General features: G+C 43.6%; 1 protein-coding gene across 3 annotated transcripts in view; it reads left to right on the top strand.

The window, feature by feature from the left end:
- Nucleotides 1–19,391, top strand: part of ARHGEF3 (Rho guanine nucleotide exchange factor (GEF) 3) — a 353,065-nt gene that overhangs the window by 275,281 nt on the left and 58,393 nt on the right. Inside the window, exon 1 of one of the 3 annotated variants that reach the window (XM_011998414.1) lies at nt 925–1,183. The exons of the other annotated variants lie outside the window; for them this stretch is intronic. Coding sequence (XP_011853804.1) covers nt 1,088–1,183 — 96 coding nt within the window. The 5' untranslated portion in view covers nt 925–1,087. Of the gene's footprint in view, nt 1–924; nt 1,184–19,391 lie in introns of those variants that run through there. 3 annotated transcript variants of the gene reach the window in all.

The raw sequence follows: 19,391 nt of genomic DNA on the forward strand, positions 1-19,391 counted from the left end.
TCCCTATTGATGGATATATTACCATTGTTTCCAGCTACTTTTTATTTTTTACTGCCCCAGACAGGGCTGGTGCAAACAACCTTATAATCAATCGCCTTCTTGGGTATTTCCAGTGTCACTGTTTCTCAAAAAAGGATCCAGAAAGGTGTGGTAGTGCCGGGTCATCCATGCAGAGCTTTATACTTGAAGGACACCCTGTCAGATTGCCCTTGAGTGTCAGACAGCCTTTGAACATCCTAGTCAAATTTAAAAGTGGGTGCAAAGGGAAAGGTCTCCAGGGAACTTTCCGGGGTGGTGGAAATGTTTTGTATACCGACTGTGGAGGTGGTTATACGGGTGTTTATATTTGTCAGAACTCAACAAACAGTACTCTTAAAATGGGTTCATTTTGCCATTTGTAGATTATACTCCAGTGACATTCATTACAAAAAAAAAAAAAAAAAGCCTGGGCGACAGAGCGAGTACGAGACTCCGTCTCAAAAACAAAAAAAAGGGTGCAGTGGCCTGGGAAGAGGCAAGAGAGAACACCACCCCTTTCTAATGTGGACTTTTACAACGCTCGCTTTTCCCCCAGGCTCCTTCCTGCCGCCGGGTGTCACTAGAGCCTCCTTTCTCCCCGTCGCCCGGTTTCGCCCCAGCCTCCTTTCTACCCGCAGCCTCTCTCACCGGAGAGTGCCAAAGAACCCGAAAGGACCTATCACGGGGTCCACCAGCCCCGCAATCGCGGCCCACGCTCCGCGGGGGCGCTCGGAGTCGAAGGCCCGCTGGGAGAGAGAGGTCCCTCTCCACCCTCGGGACCGCCCCACGCCCCTCGCAGCTCCAGTAGGAGTCCGTGCGGCGGCACGTGGGCGTGGGGCGGTGCCGAGCCGGCGGCCCGCCCATCCCCACCCATTAAGGCGTGGCTGGCACAGCCCCGCCCACTCGGCTCCGGAGCCCAGTCGAGTCCCGCCCGGCTGGAAGCCGGCTGTCGGTGTCCTTGTCGCCGCCGCCGCCCGGCATCGTGGAGCTGGGGCCCCCTTTCGCCTGGGAGTTTTGTAGTCGCCTAGGGTCAGCGGTGACATCCCAAAGGGCAGGCCCGGCAGCCGCCATGGTGGCCAAGGATTACCCCTTCTACCTCACGGTCAAGCGGGCGAACTGCAGCCTGGAGCTACCCCCGGCCAGCGGTCCGGCCAAGGACGCCGAGGTAGGGCCGCGCCCTGCACCTGGACCTCTAGGGGCCATCTGCCTGTCTCGTCTCCCTCCATCTCCCACTCTCTCGGCGCCCGCCCGGTGTCACTGTCTCTGTTTCCATCTCTCACTTTCCGTGTGTGTCACTTTCTCTACATATCTTACACCGTCTTCTTTGTGTCTCCCCGTCGCCATCTCTCACCCTGTCTCCTTTTCTCTAGCTCTTTCTCTGTGGACCAAACACTAGCTGCCCCCTCTCTCCCTGTCCCTCTACCTGCCGGTCTGGAAGCAGCCGCCTCCTTGCTTTTGCAGGGCTCTCAGACTGTTCATCTTCTGTCTGGACCCTCAGAGAGACTTTCTCCTACTTGTGAGCAAGCCCCAGTGTCAGGGAAGGGCTACCCTTTAAGCAAGCGAGTTTCTTTTTGCCTGGGATGGGAGAGCAGAGGGAAGTTCCAGCCCTCTCACCTGTCAGACTTGGCCTTGCAGCCTTTTGGCAGCAAAGACAGGACACAGCACCTCTGCCTATCACCTGTGGCCAGTGAGGGTCAGTCAGCCCAGGGGCTGGGGCTAAATGAGTAAACTGGAGTGTCTCCCACATGGATCTTGAAAATGAATTAAAGTCCTCAGGGCAATGGAAAGCTGCCTTGGAACATTGGAAACATTTCTCTTTCTGGGAACTTTACTGTGCCTTGCGGGCGATGTGAAGGAGTGCTCCCAGGTAATGTTTAGTCTGCCTTTTCCTCTTGCGTGTTATTTTCTCTGGCACATGGCTCAGTGGTCTTAAAGGTTGGGTTCAGCTGGAGGAGAAAGCATCCCTCTCTTTGAGGGTCTTAGGGAATACAGTCGCTTTCACTAGATTACAGCTTTGCTGTGGTCAAGCTGCAGTGGAACCCACAGGACCCAGGTGGTCATTGCCACTCATGCGTGTATCTGGGAGCTTTCCACTCTCCCACACCTCACTCTGCAAACATCACCACGGCCACCGGGGAAAGGCTGAAAGCAGGTGTGCATCCGGCATTGTCACAGCATTCTTGAGGTTCCACCCACTCGCCTTCCTTAGGTCTGCTCAGCTGTATGCACTTGGCTCACTGAATCATGTATATTCAGGAGCACACCATCAAAGATTCATTTCCTCTAGCAAGAGCTGCTCCAAGCTGACAGGACTCCAAACAGTCTCTGGTTGTATTCAGCTTTCTATAAGCTGAGCACAAACTAACTTCTCCCTCACCTAAACCCAACCCCACAGCCCAGCTCAGTTTAATATTATCACAAAGAGTTTTTGTTGCCAGCAGCTGTGAAAATGTGATGGCCCTAGTGGCATCTGGAGTCTTATTTAAGGTTTGATATGGCAGCACCTGCATGGAATTCAGGTTGGTCAGGCCTGGAATGAATATAATATTTTTTCAGTGGGAACTTCCTAATTTCATGAGCATAGGAGCAGCACAATTGGTGCCCACTCTAACTCCTTTTGTAAGGAAGAAAGGCATAGCCAATGTAATTAATAAATTGAAGTGGGCCAAAGAGTGAGGATAGCTGAGGACTCTAACCAGTCCCTTCCTACTATCACTTAGTCCTGCATTTTTGAGTAGTTTAGCTAAAGGCTTAGGTAAAACTTGCCTGCTTAATTTTATTCTTATACATAGAATATTGATATGTCTATATATCATAAATATGATGAAACTTATCACATGTCAAATATTAATTTTCTTCATTGGTAGCTGGATCTAGACTATACAATATGACTTATTTTCCTTGTATGGGGATATCCTGGTGTGAGAAGTAAGGAAGGGGTTGGAATAGTTTTGGAGATAGTTGGTAAATATTTTTCAGCTATCACCATTGGGGTTTTTGTTTGTTTTTTAGTGTTTGATTTAAACACTAAATCAAGTATGCTTTATACACTTTGAGGCAGAGATATCTTTTGACTTCATTGATGAGCATATCATTTTCTGATAATGGAAACTGGCAAAGTCGGAAAAAGAGACCTAAGTGAGTTTAGGGGTAGTTTTCTGGTTTCACTATCAGTGCAAAAGGCGGCTAACCCTTGTAGGCCTAGCTTCTCCATAAGCAGTTAACTAAAATATATTTTCCACCAGTAGGTGTCATCAGTATTCGTAAATGTTTAAAAAATAGCATTCACTTGTCAGCCTTTTGAAAAACATGATTATATAATTGTTTATAAACTAGGCATTGACTGTTAATTCCTCTGAAAGTATTTTTTTGAGAGTGATTGTTTTCTTTGTAGAAAGAATGTGGTTATAATAAAAAGAAAAATGGATCTATCCAGAGGCCTTTCTAGGAAAACAGGACTTGTTGACCTTCAAAGGCCTTTGCAACAGAGCACCTGCGCCCTTTAAACATTTAATGGCCGTGTGTAATGGCTGTTCCTTCCGAATTTGCCATGGGTAGGACAGTGCACACAACATGGCACTGGCAAGTGCCTTCTGGCATTCACTCCTATCCTTGCAGCAAGTGAACTGGGGAAAGCCACTTAGGAAAAGGCTCCTGGAGAACAGGCAAGTGGCGTTGATGTACATTTGATACCACGCACTGAGTAAAAAAATATGCAAAAATAAGCGTTCTCTTAAAAGTAAATAAAAATTCTACTCAAGATTTAAGTGATTTGTAATTTTTTATTTGTGGTAGTTTCCAATGAAGGCAAAAAAAAAATGATATTTTTAAAATGTATTTTTATTTTTTTAAATGATCTATTTTAAGCTTTTGAAAATATTCCACAGGGATTATAATATTGCTGTCTGTTAGTATAATACTGCCTTTTAATGCTATTTCTTATGACATGGGGATTTGAGTTGGGTGGCAAATGTTTAATTTTAATATCCGTAATCCGTGAGATCCTGCTGGCTATAATCATTAATTGTGAAATATAAGGAACTTAATTCACATGGCTGTAGACTTTGTGGATGAAAAATGTGGTATGATATGAGCATTAAGCTTATTTCTTCTAATCTTCGATGCAGCTTTGTTCAGTTTATCTGTTTTTGTATTTATTGGTCATCTACTTCCCATGCCAGGAGGGACTGGTCTATATAGGTGCCCTAAACTCCTGATCCAATCACTAGAAGAAAATGTGTTACCTCTAATGAATTATCCTGAATGTAAGTTAAAAATCAATATTTCCCTGTAGTGAGGTTTGCTTTTTAAAAAGAAGGCTTAAAAAAAAAAATGTGAAGAAAAGGAAGCAAGCTCAGGTAAGGTGGACACATTGGCTAAGGAAGCTAGAGCCTTGTGAGAAACTTTTAAGAGTTTTAGGTCCAGTTCATTTTTAATGAAAATACAAAGAGATGTTTCTGTTATTTTTGAGAATATATCTGACAGCTTGGTGGACAACTTACTTTCGGTTTTAAAATTTACCATCTTAGATATTGGTCAGATTAGGCCTGATTTAGTTAATGATATTTGTAGCCATTGCTTTTGACTCTCAGCAGTTTTTCAAAATTTGTAGCGCCATAGACCATAGGCCTATCTCATGAATAGCTGAATACTGCCCTGGGTCTCCAAAGTATAGGTTCTGATTTTTACTTAGCCAGTAGCCTTGCATGACCCTAAGAATAATGACATGCACCTAGAAATGACAGAGCTCTGTTCCTTTTCTAAGTCTACTATGTCTAGTGTCTCACTTGAGACCCCAAACGTGTTGTAAGGTTAACATAAAGTTTGTACTGTTCTCTCCACTTTATGAATAAGGACACTGAGGGGAGGTGATTTACAGAAAGCTGCAAAGAAAATCAGAAGCTAAGCCAAGATCCAATGCCAAATTTCCTGATGGATTCAGTCCAGCATTTAATATCAGCGTCCCTTGTAGCATCTAAGGGTGTTTACCTGTGTGGGATAAAAGGTGGGGTGGTAATACAAAACTTAATAGACATGCAAAATACTTTAAAATATTATCTTCTAAGTATAACCTTGAGCACCTTACATAACTGAGAAGGTATCCTTTAAGGCTCACTTCTAAAGGGCAAGGTGAACCCTATGCTCCTGCCACGATTTATGCCTCTATCAGTCAACATGTGCATTTTAAAATTGTATGCACCTCGGGCTGTACTCCTTGAATGTCAGCTGAAAAGCTAAAGGGTTACTGGTTTCTAGTAATCTGTACATTTCTTGGAATCTGTATCATATTGTATTCAACTGATAGTATACCTGAACAGCCACAGGAAAACTAGTCGTAAGGAGTTATTACAGTTAGAATCCTGTAATTTCTTCAGATGATTAAATAGACTCCAGGAATCATATGACCTCAGAGATCTTGCTGGGTGGGAAGCCACACGGAGCTACCCAGAAAAAGGCCATCACTTGCTGTAGGATCTGGTTATGGTCATTGAGCCATCATTCTGAGGCTGTTCAGTTGGAAAATTATTTTGGGAATCTTGGTCCTTAAAAATGCACATGAACTAGCAATAGAAGAGGAAAATGTGTTGACTTTACATGTGTACATTTAATGCTGTTCAAGGGCATTGACTAGAATAAGACTGTCTGAGTCTCAATGCTGTCTCCACCACCTGCTAGTGATGTGGCCTTGAACAAGCTACTGTGCCTCTCCAAACCTGTTTCCTCAACGGTAAAAATGGAAATGATGAGAGCTCTAAAATGAGATGTTTCATATGCACTGCTAACCATAGTGCCTAGCATGTAGTAAGTGCTTAGAAAATGTCATTATAATTACGACCTTTACATCTGAAAACAGATTCTTAAAATGGTTTTAAGAAACATGATGATCACCAGTCTAATTGCCTGAATGCTGTTTTACACACAGCAGTGCATTAGGGACTTTACTGTAAGTCCCTTAATCGTCACAGTAATCCTATGAGGTTGGTATTCATACCCCCTTTTGTAGAAGAAGAAACTGAGGCTCAGAACAGGTAGTGGCTTTCCCAGGATGGCTTTAATACTGGGTCAAGGAGATGAGACTAAAAACCCAGTTGACCCTGAAGTCTGTACTTTTCCAACCACATCACATTGCCTCTAAGTGACTAAATCATTGGTTGTCTCACCACATAACATGGGAAGGATGAACCCACCTGCCCCAAAAAATTGCCTGATGCTCGAAGGCCCGTTTTTTCCTGTCTGGTTAGGAAACCCCACCGTTAGTCAATGCTTCTGGCAGCCCACTTCATAGAACGGCTGCAACTCACGGGAGTGGGGTTTGCAAGCCCCCATTTGGGAGGGTTTGAGCAATCTTCATTTTGTGTTTCTCAAGACCAAGGAGGTGGTCTTTGGCAGAATTCTGCATGCTTACCTCTGGAGGTGACACCGTTAGTTCTGTTAGTCATTTTGCTTATCTATATTAACCACAGGCCTTCTGTGTAAACCAATCACTGGAAGGCCCAACTACCATCTGGATATTTGCAAATTGTGTCATTTTCTCAAGACACCCTGTGATTACCCATAAAAATCCTGGACAGATGCCACTGTTTTCATAACTACTGAAAGAAAATAAATTACTGATCACATCCTAATTGTTCAAAGCCCTGTGTAAATGTAATTGTTACTGATGATGTGTGTATCTGGAAGGGCTACTTTGTGATGTATGTGTGCAGTTGCCTTCCATAATTTGTCAGCCTTGATAGTGGGTAGAGGTCACACACAAAATGAGGAAATTGCCATGACCGCATTGCCACTTATTCTTATATTGGCTCATGGACTGTCAGGAGTGAAGGCCAGAGGTTTCTATTGCCTTCCTTTTTTTTTTTTTTTAAACAAGTTGACACCAGTAACTAGTTTAGAAGAGGCTGTGTCACGTCCAGTGCAGTGGCTCACAGCTGTAGTCCTAGCACTTGGAGGCTGAGGTGGACGGATCACGAGGTCAGGAGTTCAAGACCAGCCTGACCAATGGTGAAACCCCGTCTCTACTAAAAATTCAAAAATTAGCCAGGCGTAGTGGCACACACCTGTAATCCCAGCTACTCAGGAGGCTGAGGCAGGAGAATCACTTGAACCTGGGAGGTGGCGGTTGCAGTGAGCCGAGCACCACCCCAGTCTGAGAAACAGAGCAAGATTCCATCTTCAAAGAAAAAAAAAAAAGAGAGAGAGAGACTGTGTCACAAGTTAATCAGGAAAGGTTTCCGAACATTCTACTGGCTGGGAAAGGAGTGATTCTTTTTAAGTCTGGAAACACTTGTGCCCGGACTTTCTGTTTGGACCGTTGTGTCCTTTTGAGAGAAGGTAGCCCTGATTATTAGTAAATTTCAGTTAATTGGAGCTGAACCAGAAACCTTAATGGTAAGTTCACTAGACTTTTTTCTTCTTTCTGGCTCTTAAGATGAGGAGGAAAGGAGTAGCAAAACAGGCTTTTTTTTCCCTGAGGATTTATGAAACAAACAAATCCAGCCTCCAGGAAATGACCCAGGGTCATTGCATCAGAGGACTTCAGAGTGGGAAAGGCCTGTTGAGAACATGTAGCCCAATCTTATCTGCTGCCAGATCCATTCAATCTCTGCTTAAACACCTCCAGGGACAACATTTTAGATTGTATACAGTTGGCCCTCTATATCCACTTGTTCCATGTCCACGGATTCAACCAACCATTGATCAGAAGTATTTGGATCCCAGGACTTTGGGAGGCAGAGGCAGTAGGATTGTTTGAGTCCATGAGTTTGAGATCAGCCTGGGCAACACTGCGAGACCCCATCTCTTAAAAAAAAAAAAAAATCAAAGAATTCACCAAGTGTGGTAGCACACACCTATAGACCCAGTTACTTGGGAGGCTGAGGTGGGAGAATTGCTTGGGCCAGGGAGTTTGAGGCTGCAATGAGCTGAGATGGTGCCTCTGCAACCCTAGCCTGGGTGAAAGAGGGAGACCTTGTCTCAAAAAAAAAAAAAAAAAAAAAAGGAAAAGAAAATATTAGGGAATAAAACAATAAAAAATAACAATTTTAAATAATACAAATAAAAAACAATACAGGATAACAACAATTATCCTTACATTCTATTGGGTATTTTAAGTAATCTAGAAATGATTTAAAGTGTAAGAGGATATGGGTAGGATGCAGGCAAACAGTATGCCATTTTATATGATGGACCTGAGCATCCTTAGATTTTAGTATCTGAGAGGGTTCTGGAACCAATCACCCCTGGATACTGAAGGATGAGTGTACTCCATATGTGTTCAGTATAGATGACAAGAAAATCCTTTCTTAATTGTAACATTGCTTCCTAGAGCTGTATGTTATTCAGTAATACTTTACTTTTTGTTTGTTTGGTGGTTTTTTTTTTGTTTTTTGAAACAGAGTATCACTCTTGTTGCTCAGGCTGGAGTGCAGTGGTGCGATCTCAGCTCATTGCAACTTCCGCCTCCTGGGTTCAAGTTATTCTTCTGTCTCAGCCTCCTGAGTAGCTGGGATTACAGGCACACGCCACCACGCCCTGCTAATTTTTGTATTTTTAGTAGAGACAGGATTTCACCATGTTGGCCAGGCTGGTCTCGAACTCCTGACCTCAGATAATCCACCCCCCTCAGCCTCCCAAAGTGATGGGATTACAGGCATGAGCCATCGTGCCTGATCCAGTAATACTTTCTTATGTGTTACGCCCTTAAGTATTTGAAAACTACTCTCTCTCCACACCTCTCCCACTCCACCCACGCATATGTGCATTCTCTCTTCTCCCTCTCTCCGTTCAGATGCTTTCCTTCTCCTGGCCCAGTGCTCCTGGTTCCCCTAACTTTTCCAAATGTGACATGCTGTCCTATCTCTTTCCTGTCCTTGCTTATTTCTTATGGACATCTTTAGTGTGCCTGAAAATCTTGAGTATTGATAAGTGCAAAGACACTCTATGATGCTGTGTCAACAAACAGGATTTCTTTTAGGCTTAATATGCTTCTTTAGAGAAGAGAAGTACACTAATACATTGGAAAAGATTTTTGAAGTAAAGATGACAGACTAAAGATTAACATTGTTGTCATATAAATAATTTATACAGATATTTAAAAAGTATCCTAAGATATTCATTGACAAATAAGCCAAAGATACTAGAAGGCAGTTCACACACAAGGAATGGTAAAGATTATTTAAAATGTTCACTCTAGTAGGAATTATAGAAATGAAAAAGGCAATAATAAGGTGCTATTTTATACCTAATTGATGTTGCAACTATTTTTAAGACATAATAAAACCAAGCTCGGCGTGGTGACTCACACCTGTAATCCCAGCACTTTGGGAAGCCAAGGTGGGCGAATCACCTGAGGTCAGGAGTTCAAGACCAGCCTGGCCAATATGGTGAAACCCAGTCTCTACTAAAAATACAAAAATTATCTGGGCGTGGTGGCGGGAACCTGTAACCCCAGCTACTCGGGAGGCTGAGGCAGGAGAATTGCTTGAACTCGGGAGGCGGAGGTTGCAGTGAGCTGAGATTGTGCTACCGCACTGCAGTCTGGGCAACAGAGTGTGACTCTGTCTTAAAAAATAAAAAGAAAAGAAAAAAACCCAATGCTGTGAATGTTGCTGGAAAATAATACACTTATTGGTGGGGCACGGTGTCTCATGCCTGTAATCGTAGCACTTTGGGAGGCTGGCTGAGGCAGGCAGATTGCTTGAGCCCAGGAGTTGGGGACCAGCCTGCACAACATAGCAAGACCTTGTGTCTATTAAAAAGAAGAAAAAAGAAAAGAAGATAACACACTTTCTGTGCATATTAAAAGACAAAAATGGTTCAGATATTTGGACGTAGTATTCTAGCTCTTGTGGGGAAAAGGCTGTGTTTCCAAAGTTGTTCATAATGACATTATTTGCAATAATAGTCATGCTTTGTATTTGTGCATTTTACAGTTTCAAGGCACTTCTATATTCTTTGGCTTTCCTGAGTGTATAATTGTCCTCATTTTAAAGATGAAGATACCAAGGGTCAGAGAGGTCCAATGATTTGCTCAAGACCACACAGCTGGGAATGGCCTAGCTGGAGCCTGAAGTCTGATGGTTTGGTTCCAGTCTAGCATCCTTTCCTATTTAACTGGACAGAAAAGCCAACAACCTCTCTGTCCTACAATAGAGCAATAGCTCCATGACCATGGCCTCTGGCACAGGGGTCAGTGACATCATTTGCAGCCATTACTCACTAGCAAACAGAAATACCCTAGTGTTCCTGGAAAAAATAAAGAGAAAAAAAGTTGAGCATGATTATATACTCATTGTAACCAGTTTAAACCTATATGTGTGCATATGGGAGGTAGAGAAGTGGGGACAGGTATGTTGCAATGAGGACACCTTCCTTTTTCATTGTGCTTAATAAATCCAGAGCAATGCCACCCTTTGTTCAGATAGTAGTCATTTTCTTTTTTTTCTTTTCTTTTTTTTTATTTTTTTTGAGACAAAGTCTTACTCTCTTGCCCAGTCTGGAGTGCAGCAGCAAGATCTCGGCTCACTGCAACCTCTGCCTCCTGGGTCCAAGTGATTCTCCTGCCTCAGCCTCCCAAGTAGCTGGAATTACAGGCATGAGCCACCACACCCAGCCAGCAGTCACTTATTTTCACATGCATTTTCTCCTTTGAGCCTTGCAGTAGCTGAGGGAGCTGGGCAAGGCAAGGACTGTCCTTTTTTTTTTTAATTTTGCTATTTTGTTTGTTTTTAGGTTTTCATTTTTTAGTTTTTCATTTTTTCTTCGTTTTTCTTTTTTTCTGGAGCTGTCGTTTTTGTTGGTCAACTGAGGAAAAGGAGATTCAGAGAAATTAGGAGGCAGGGCCCAGTGTTGGTCCCTCCTTGCCCAGTCTTGACCTCTTGGCATGTCACAATGTTGGCTTAAGCCAGTCATGGTTCTGGGTAGGTGATAAGCAGCACTGTCTCTCTGGGGGATGTTCTAAGTGGACCCCATTAAAGTTAGCCAAAACACTGTACAGAGTAATCTCCAAGTGCAAGGTCCTACTTTAAATTTGATGTGAGATCACTGTTAAAAAGCCCACAAGGAATGGATAGATACAAACTTCAGTACACATAGGTGATGTATTTTGTTTGTTGGTTTGTTTTAGAAATAGGGGCTTGTTCTGTCGCCTAGGCTGGAGTGCAGTGGCACAATCATGGCTCTCTGCAGCCTTAACCTCTCAGGCTCAAGCGATCCTCCCACCCACCTCAGCCTCCAGAGTAGCTACAGCTGTAGTCCTAGGACTACAGCTAGGACTACAGGCGTGTGCCACCATACCTGGCTAATTTTCTTTCAATTGTTTTATTTTTGTAGAGTCAGGGTCTCATTGTGTTGCCCAGACTGGTCTCAAACTCCTGGGCTCAAGTAATCCTCCCGCCTCGACCTCTCAAGGTGCTGGGATTACAGGCATGAGCCACTACTTCTGGCCACAACATATCTTAAAATGATGTCTTTCTGAACTCTGCACACCTAATGCTTGCAGCACAGGTGATAAATAGTAAGAAGAAATACAGCATTTCCCGAGGGCACTCTTTCTGTAAATACCGTTAGCATTAGAAGTTGGCAAACTGATTGAATTAAATAAAGCTGAGAGCCTGTGTCTGAACCCTGAAATAAAATGTAAAAAGGAAAAAAGAAAGGTAAATGTTTTGGACTTGCCATGGGCTGTCAGATTTGGAAATGTGGAGTCTTCCTAGAGGAAGACGCTACAGAAGGAAAAGGAACAAGCTAGTGGCGGAAAGAGATGGAGTCCGGCCAGATGGCCGAGGCGGGCAAAATGGTGAGTCTTCCCTGTGGGTGCTTTCTGAACCCAAGGCCAGGGCAAGCTCCCATTTCAAGTGTGCTATCTTATGTTGGCATACTAACATTTCATAATTGCGAATGACGCAGGCATGTCAAGAACAACCCCAGGCAAATACAGAGAAGATAACTAAAGGTCACTGGGGAAGACTATTTTTAATTTTTGACTTCACATGGGTTCGGGGGCCAGGGGGGGCGCGGTGAAAGTGGCTCATCAATATCGTGTTAGGTTTTGGCAGTCTTAGTTCATTTTCTCATCCCTGGTCAGCCATCCTGGTGATTGCGTTGGGGATGTCTGGGTGTGATCTTGCAGAAGGAGTCAGAAACCACTGTCAAGAAGGAAATAAAGAAGAGGGAGAACTGATGGTTTCTTGTGTGTAAGCCACAGATGCATGATGAACTGTCACCTCCACCTCCTTCCTCCTCAGATGTTTGATGGTGACTTATCTGAGAGCTTTGAAGGAGAGAGCATCAGAAAAGACATGTTGCATTCATTCGTCTCTGAATGCTTTATGCCCAGGTTCCAAGGGCCTAGAAGAGTGAGCTTGATTCTGACACCAACGTCAAGGAACAGGAGCTTGCTTTGGAAGTCTCTTAAATGCAGCATTTATTTCTAAGCTGGTTCGTACAAGAGCTTCCCAAGTAGCAGGGGACAGGGCAAAGGTAGGCTTAGGGTCTTGGCATTTCAGAGTCTGTTTCTGGAATGAGAGGACTGGATTAGATCGTTATTTTCCAGAAGGTGGGTTTCATACCACTTGGGCAGCTCAAATCTTACAAAGACAAATCACAAAATAATTTAATCACTTTCCCTTTTAAATTCTCTGATTATGTCAAGTTTCCACTTGGAATTAGTGTGTCTTTAACACCTCCCCATCACTTGATAATTTCCCTGTGTAACTAAGTGTAGGCCTCAGGGTTCATTTTTTAAAGTTAGCATCTGTTTATGACAGGTGATAGTGATTTTCCATTTAAGGCAGTGATAGAGTTTATTTTTACAATAAGTTTTTAAGTAAAAAATGACTAATTAAGGAAATAGTACATAATGGCTCAGGTGACATGTACATATGGCAAAAAATTATCATGGCAATACAGAGTTTGGAAACAGCGAACAAGGCATGTTCTGAGGGGTTTTCTAGGATTAGAAGTCTACAATAAGTTCCCAAGTTTGACACAGTCACTTGCAAACTAAACTTGAAATTTGGACATTTAGCATAGGACCCAAATTTCAGATATTAAGACTAAGTAGATAAAAATTGGCTTTAATGTGTTATAGGAAGTGAATCTGTGCTACATGGTAGCCAACTTAAAAAATAAAACTAGATTTCTGTCCTCAGAACATACATCTTTTTCTTTTCGAAGCTTCAAAGAACATTCCAAAGTTCCAGCTAAAATGATTCAACCCATCCTGTTCCTTTTCCCCTTCACTCTGGCGGGAAGGATTGGATGAGATTACACTTTAATTGGGGTCAGCCCTAGAATGTAATGGTTAAGAACTTGGATTTGGAAGTCAGCCTGAACTGAGTTTGAATCCCCACTTGGCCACCTGTGAGCCGAGAGATCTTGGACTTGTGTCTCATCCTCTAAGCCTTAGTTTCCTCATCTGAAAGATGGGAATTTGAAATGAGCATATAAAGGGCTTCCACCAAAGCAAGTACTTAATAGGTCATTAGCAGCAGCAGCAGCAGCATCTATCTTGAACATAGATCAGTTGCGTAGAAGCTACAAGTGGTTACACCTACCAAGGCATCTGCTAGGAGGTAGCTCCTTCCTTTGTAGGAAATAAAGTGATCAGAGTTAGCATTGGGCATTATTATTTTTTTAAAAAACAAAAGATGTTCCAAGCATACTGCCAAGCTTCACATTCATTTCTGCCAGGTAGAGCAACAAAATAATCTAGTGCGGCCTTCTGATTGTTCCCAGATTGACTTTCAAACAGGCGTTGGTGTGTGAGCTCTGGGTAGAGAGGCACCCTGGCCAGGGGAGTAGGAAGCAAGTTGTCCCGAGGCCAGCTCCCACCTGACATGCATCATCTGAGAATCCTAGCCAAATGCCAACCATGGACACAGACCCAAGGCAAGCAGATGAGGGTGAATTAGGTTGCTTTGAGCTCTTCATGCCCTATTCATTTGCAGGGTGCTTTAATTATAAATAGATCCTTTGTTGGAAATGTAGGGAGACTCCATAGTGTGATGGATATGAGCTGGTAAAGAGCTAGACAACTAAAAAATGACCCCTAATGCTCTTTAATTGTCCATAAATATTTATTTGAGACCTGGCTCTGTGTATCATTTTCCCCCTGGTTTAGAAAAGGCATGCTTTCTGTCCTCAAGGAACTTCTACTTCAGTTTGACCAAGTCATTAACAACGCAATCATACGGGTAGTGACTGTCAACCAGGGGGAGGGGGAGAAGCAGGCTATTTCTTTGGGTAGCTTGGCAGACTATGGAGGGGGAATACTGAGAAGTGGTCATCCAATGAGCCCCCTGATGCTGGATGCCTGCCACCCCCCAGTCCTCGAGTGTGCCCTTATCAGAGGGCAGCATCTTCTGGGGACACGCAAGCAGGACACCTTTGAACCTGGGCTCACTAAGATTCTCAGGGAGGTGTCAAGAGGAGCTGCTGATTCCAGAGCGATAGGGCTTGAATGCCGAAAGAACATTCTCTCCTCCGCCACTGCTTCGTCAGTGTCTACTTCCCTTTTGCCTCTACAGCCTATTCACTTTGGGGTTCCCCCCTGGTTTAGGAAACTAACAATGCTGTGGTTAATTAAGAACCCAGGCCTTGCTGAGTTAGTAGCTTTGGGCTCAATTTGGGCTGTGTGACTTCAGGCAAGGCCCTTAACCCCTCTGAGTCTCAGTTGCCTGCACTGTGAAATCGGTATATTAATAGCACTAACTTAAGTCAAGGAAATAATGCACAGAAAGCACTTTGGCACAGCCTAGCACAAAGTCGTCCTGTATATTGTGATTATATTATTATTTATTATCAGAGGAAGTTGTATATCCTGGGAAGCCAGTGTAGGGTGGCGGGGGAGGTTTTCAAGGCAGGTAGATTTGAATTCAGATTTCACCACTGCCAGTTAACTACTGGGTATGACTTGGAGGAAGTCATCTCACTTCTCTGAACACCTGCTTCCTCCTCTATGAAACAGGATAACAGGGTTGCTGTATGGCAAAGATGAGAGCGTGTGTGACTCCATGGCTCTTGGTGCCTCCTCCTTCCCTTTCCTAAGCATCCCTCATTGTTTACATAGTGCTTCAGAGTCACAAGAGTCACACCTGCATCAGGTGTAGGGTGACTGCTCTGTTTCTAGAAAATTGCTAGAGTCTATGAGTAGGCAAGTGCCTTGGCAGGGTATAATTTATTTAATCGCAATTGATTGAAGCTTTGCAGGGCAAGTGGCCCACTGCACAGTCCTGCTTTGCAAACTCAGGGGCACCCCTCACTTGACTCTCAAATGTTGGGGCAGAGGGAAGGAGGGCCTGGCATGTAGAAGAAGAACCTTCCACTCCATCCTTGTGCCCTTCCCAACCTGGCAGTGCTTGGGAAACCTTTACCAAGGAAATTTTTTTCCAGTTTAGACTTCCAGCAGTCTTCAAAGGAATCTTCTCCTCTGTAGATGTCCCATATTAGAAAACACTTGAGAACCTTGCTGCTCTCTGCTGCAGGCATCCTTTACCTTAGGAATAAATGCCAGTTTTATTTTACCACCAAAATAATGTCCTTGACTCTACAATGGCTAGCCAACTTTTTTTTTTTTTTTTTTTTTTAACAAAACCCAACAACCAAATCACAGGTTTGTATTTATTCTTTCATTTTAAGTCAGTTGCCACTGTCTACCCATTTTCCCCATTATCTCTTTGGAATTGAAACTAGCTGAGAGTGATTCTGGGAGCAAAGCTGAGTCTCTGAGCTCCTTGCCTTCTTTGTTGTGTGCTACATCGTTTGTTTTTTTTTAAATATTCACAGGCTTCTGCATTTTAATAAACTGTAGATAATGATACATCTGGTTGCATATTAATTGCTGACAGTTCAAAATAACATGTAATCACTATGTTTCAAGGTTGCAAATGTACAGCACTGAGAGTCAGTGTTTGTTATGAACCTTTGGAAAAATCCATTGTTACTGGGTATTTTTTAATTCTTGCCATTAAAAATGCACTACAGAATGGAAAGTGTCTCAACAAATGAAATCAGTTTTGTGTTCTGCACACATGCACATGCACACACACACCTCCCAAAGAATAACATTTTGAAGCTATTCATCTGCTCATTTGGGGTGTGTGGGGGCAACAGAAATGCCAAATGAATCCATTATAGATTACTTACCTCACAGTTTCCTGAACAGCATGCTTTATATCTTATTTTTCTGCATACCATTGCTCAGTGGGTGGTAAGATGTCAGCTGAAAGCCAAAAACAGGAAAGTTTAAGATTTTTAAAAATTTATTTCCTATTTAATCAATCCCATGTGGTTGTTTGGCTAGTAGCTTTTTCCATTCTGAATAATCAGATTTGAATGTATTCTGTTCTCGGCTGGGAGCAGAGTGTTCTAAAACACCCGGGTGCTGTGTCCCCTGGTTCTAAGTGTGGGCATGTGCTCCTGAGGACACACATGGACCAAACATTTGAAAGGATAATTTGTGCTAGAAGGGACAGCTGGGAGTTACCAGGGAGCACCTCAGACGTATTTTGTGTTTCTCTCTGGAGGTCACATCTCTGCAAGGCCTGTCTGCTCAGAATCGTTGTTCTTGTCAAAAACAGAAACCAACTACACATCAAGAGAAGGGGATCCATTTTCTTCTGCAGACCCAGTGCCCTTGGTCAGATGTCCCTGTAGTTTTTACCCAGCAACCAATTGGGATCCCTGGTCCCTGTCTAGTTTTCAGTCAGATGACAGACCTGACTGTCAGCTTTGCTTGCCTGAGATGTGTTTGATCATCCCAGATTCAGCTGGAACAATCTGTCCTTCCTCTGAGACACTGAGATTAAGATCTGTGCATCCTTTTTCATCTCTGTACTTCTTTTTCCTCTTCTGGGAAGCTAAGATAATGCTGAGCTTCAAAGAATGACAGATGGATGAGAAAGACAGAGGACTTTTCTGTGGTTCTGTGTGGTCCTTTCTTGGTTACACATTATTTTTGTGAAGTTTCACCTTGCACATCCAACATGGGTTGAATGCCCAGAGTTCCTCTCATTGCCTAATCCCAGGCAGTACTGGGATCTGGCAAGACTGGAGACCAGCTCTTCTAGCCCATAATTCAGCAGTGTTGGTGGCAGTGGGCAGGTGGGAGGATAATGCAAACCTCCCAGATTAGGGAGGTTAGGACTTGGGTCCTTATCTTGAGATTTTACTGCTTTCCTCTCTTCCAATATAGCCTTGAATCCTGCCAAAGCACCACTATTTTGCTGTATCCAGCTGGAGCTTGACTAAACAGGTGATAAAACCACGGGAAGAAAAGGAAGGCAGGAATGTGGAATCAAAATACATGATCTTGTAGCAGCCTCAGTGGCCAGAGCAGTTATTGGTACGATTCTGGCAGGTGACATGGAACTCCAGCTTTGTCCCTGGAAGGATCAAGGCAAAATCCAGTGCTGCAGGGAATAGAAGAGGGCAGGGGCGCAGGCTGGCAGAGAGACCACGCCTCTCCCAGGACATCAGAAATAAGGGCAGTACTCTGATATTTACTGAGGACTTTCTAACAGGCGGGTGACTGCCAAGCATATTGTACACCTAGTCTCTGTGATCCTCCCAACAACTCTGTAAGGAGGTAGGAGAGTCATCGTCACTTCACAGCAGAGGAAACTAAGCTTATAGAGGTTACATTTTGGGCCCAAGGTCATAGGGTATTGCTTTCTAACCAGACAGGTTGACTCATATTTTATCCTTAGATCCTTTGCAAAGAATCGATGCACTCTTTGGGCCAGAGTGATAAGAACTTTGTTACTTGCTGCAGCGGCATTCAGATTGTTCCTAAGCTCTGAGAGAGCCCAGAAAATGTCCTTAAAGAAGGAGGAATGGAACTCCCAGTGGCATCCTTTTCCCCCTTCCCCTCCAACCCCACCCAAGGGGAAGCCAAGGAATCCCTTTTACAGAGATAAACAAATGCAGAACATATATTCCACCCAAAGGTTTCCAAGAAGTCAGTAGGAAATGACTGACTCCGGAACCCCAAAGCCACAGAGACCTTCCTCTGGACCCCGTGGCTATGACCAGGAGACCTTTTCTACCTCTGGGTGCCTTGTTGGCATCATCCAACCAGGGATGTCCAGCCCCATTTTCCAGACTGGGGGATGGGTGTGCATTATAGGCACATTATTTCTGTGGCATTCTTGCCAAAAATGCATAACCTGATGTGAGAAAACATCCTCTGGGCCTATGGCTGGCCTTCCCGTAAGGCCACAGAGACTTGATGCTGCTGGCAACTCCTAATTTTTAAGGAGGTTCAACTCTTTAAAAAGTTCTCCAGCTCTGAGCATCTGGCCCTTTCTGCCTCAGAAGGCAGATGTGGAGCCAGGGACCACAGACAGAGCTAAATGTTTGGCTTCCTCTTTCTCTGAAAGTCTGTAGCATCATGTCTGGGCATGACCAAGATGAGTTTCAGGCAATGGGGGCTGGTGTTTGCTAAAAGAAACTTAACCGGGGTGTGGGTGTGCATTTCTCCCTCTGCCCAAGGTTAAGTAATAGTAACATCCTGTGTAAAGAGAACTTGAATGTGGTTTTCTGCTAAACTTCAATATTTTAAGGCTATTTATTAGATGTGTTTAATCTTGGGCCAATTTAACCAGTAGCAGACTAATAAAATAACAAATTTGGGCTTGCTGCCAGGACAAATGTTGACTTACCCTTATAATGTTGACTAAAACGAGTAACTTTGAAAGTTATTGCAGAGTGAAACCTTAGCCAAAAATACAGTGTCTGAAACAGTGGTTTTGTTTCATTTTACTGGCTCTGCTTAGAGATTATGTTTGTAACCTAGGCTGCTGCTTGCTTCACCTCTCAGAGTACTGTATTTTACTGAATTATTTCCCAAGGTTCTTTTTTTCAGCCCATAAACCTTCACTCAGCAAAAATGAATTTCCCCATGGCAGGCAAGTAGGACAGGTTACTTTTCCAGTGTGGGGGCAAAAACTCAGTGGTACCAAGAAGAATAAAGGTAATAACTTGCTTGAGTCTTCTCTCAGAAACAAAATGGTGTGCCATGAACATTCACCCTCTCCAAGTTTGTAGTAAAATCAATTGCTTCTCCCGGGTGTACTGGAAGAAATCCATCTCGCTTGTCCCCTACCCCCACCTTTCCTTCATTTTGCCATTCAGTTTATACAAACAGTAGAGAGCTGTAGTATTTTGCTACCATGTGTTTTGGACTTGAAGGAAGCAGGGGAGGCCAGGAGGAAATGAAGCTAGGAGGACTACAGAAATTGTCATAAAGTGTGATTTCTTTCTACCCCTGTTTTTAAAATTTGTGTTTTATAGGAAGCTGGTTTGGGCAGGGCCTCTGAGCATGGTTTCAGAGGCTCCTGCCAGCATTGTGTGAGTTCATTCAACTGCCAACT

Source organism: Mandrillus leucophaeus, unplaced genomic scaffold, assembly GCF_000951045.1.
Source record: "Mandrillus leucophaeus isolate KB7577 unplaced genomic scaffold, Mleu.le_1.0 Scaffold57, whole genome shotgun sequence".
Lineage (NCBI taxonomy): Eukaryota > Metazoa > Chordata > Mammalia > Primates > Cercopithecidae > Mandrillus > Mandrillus leucophaeus.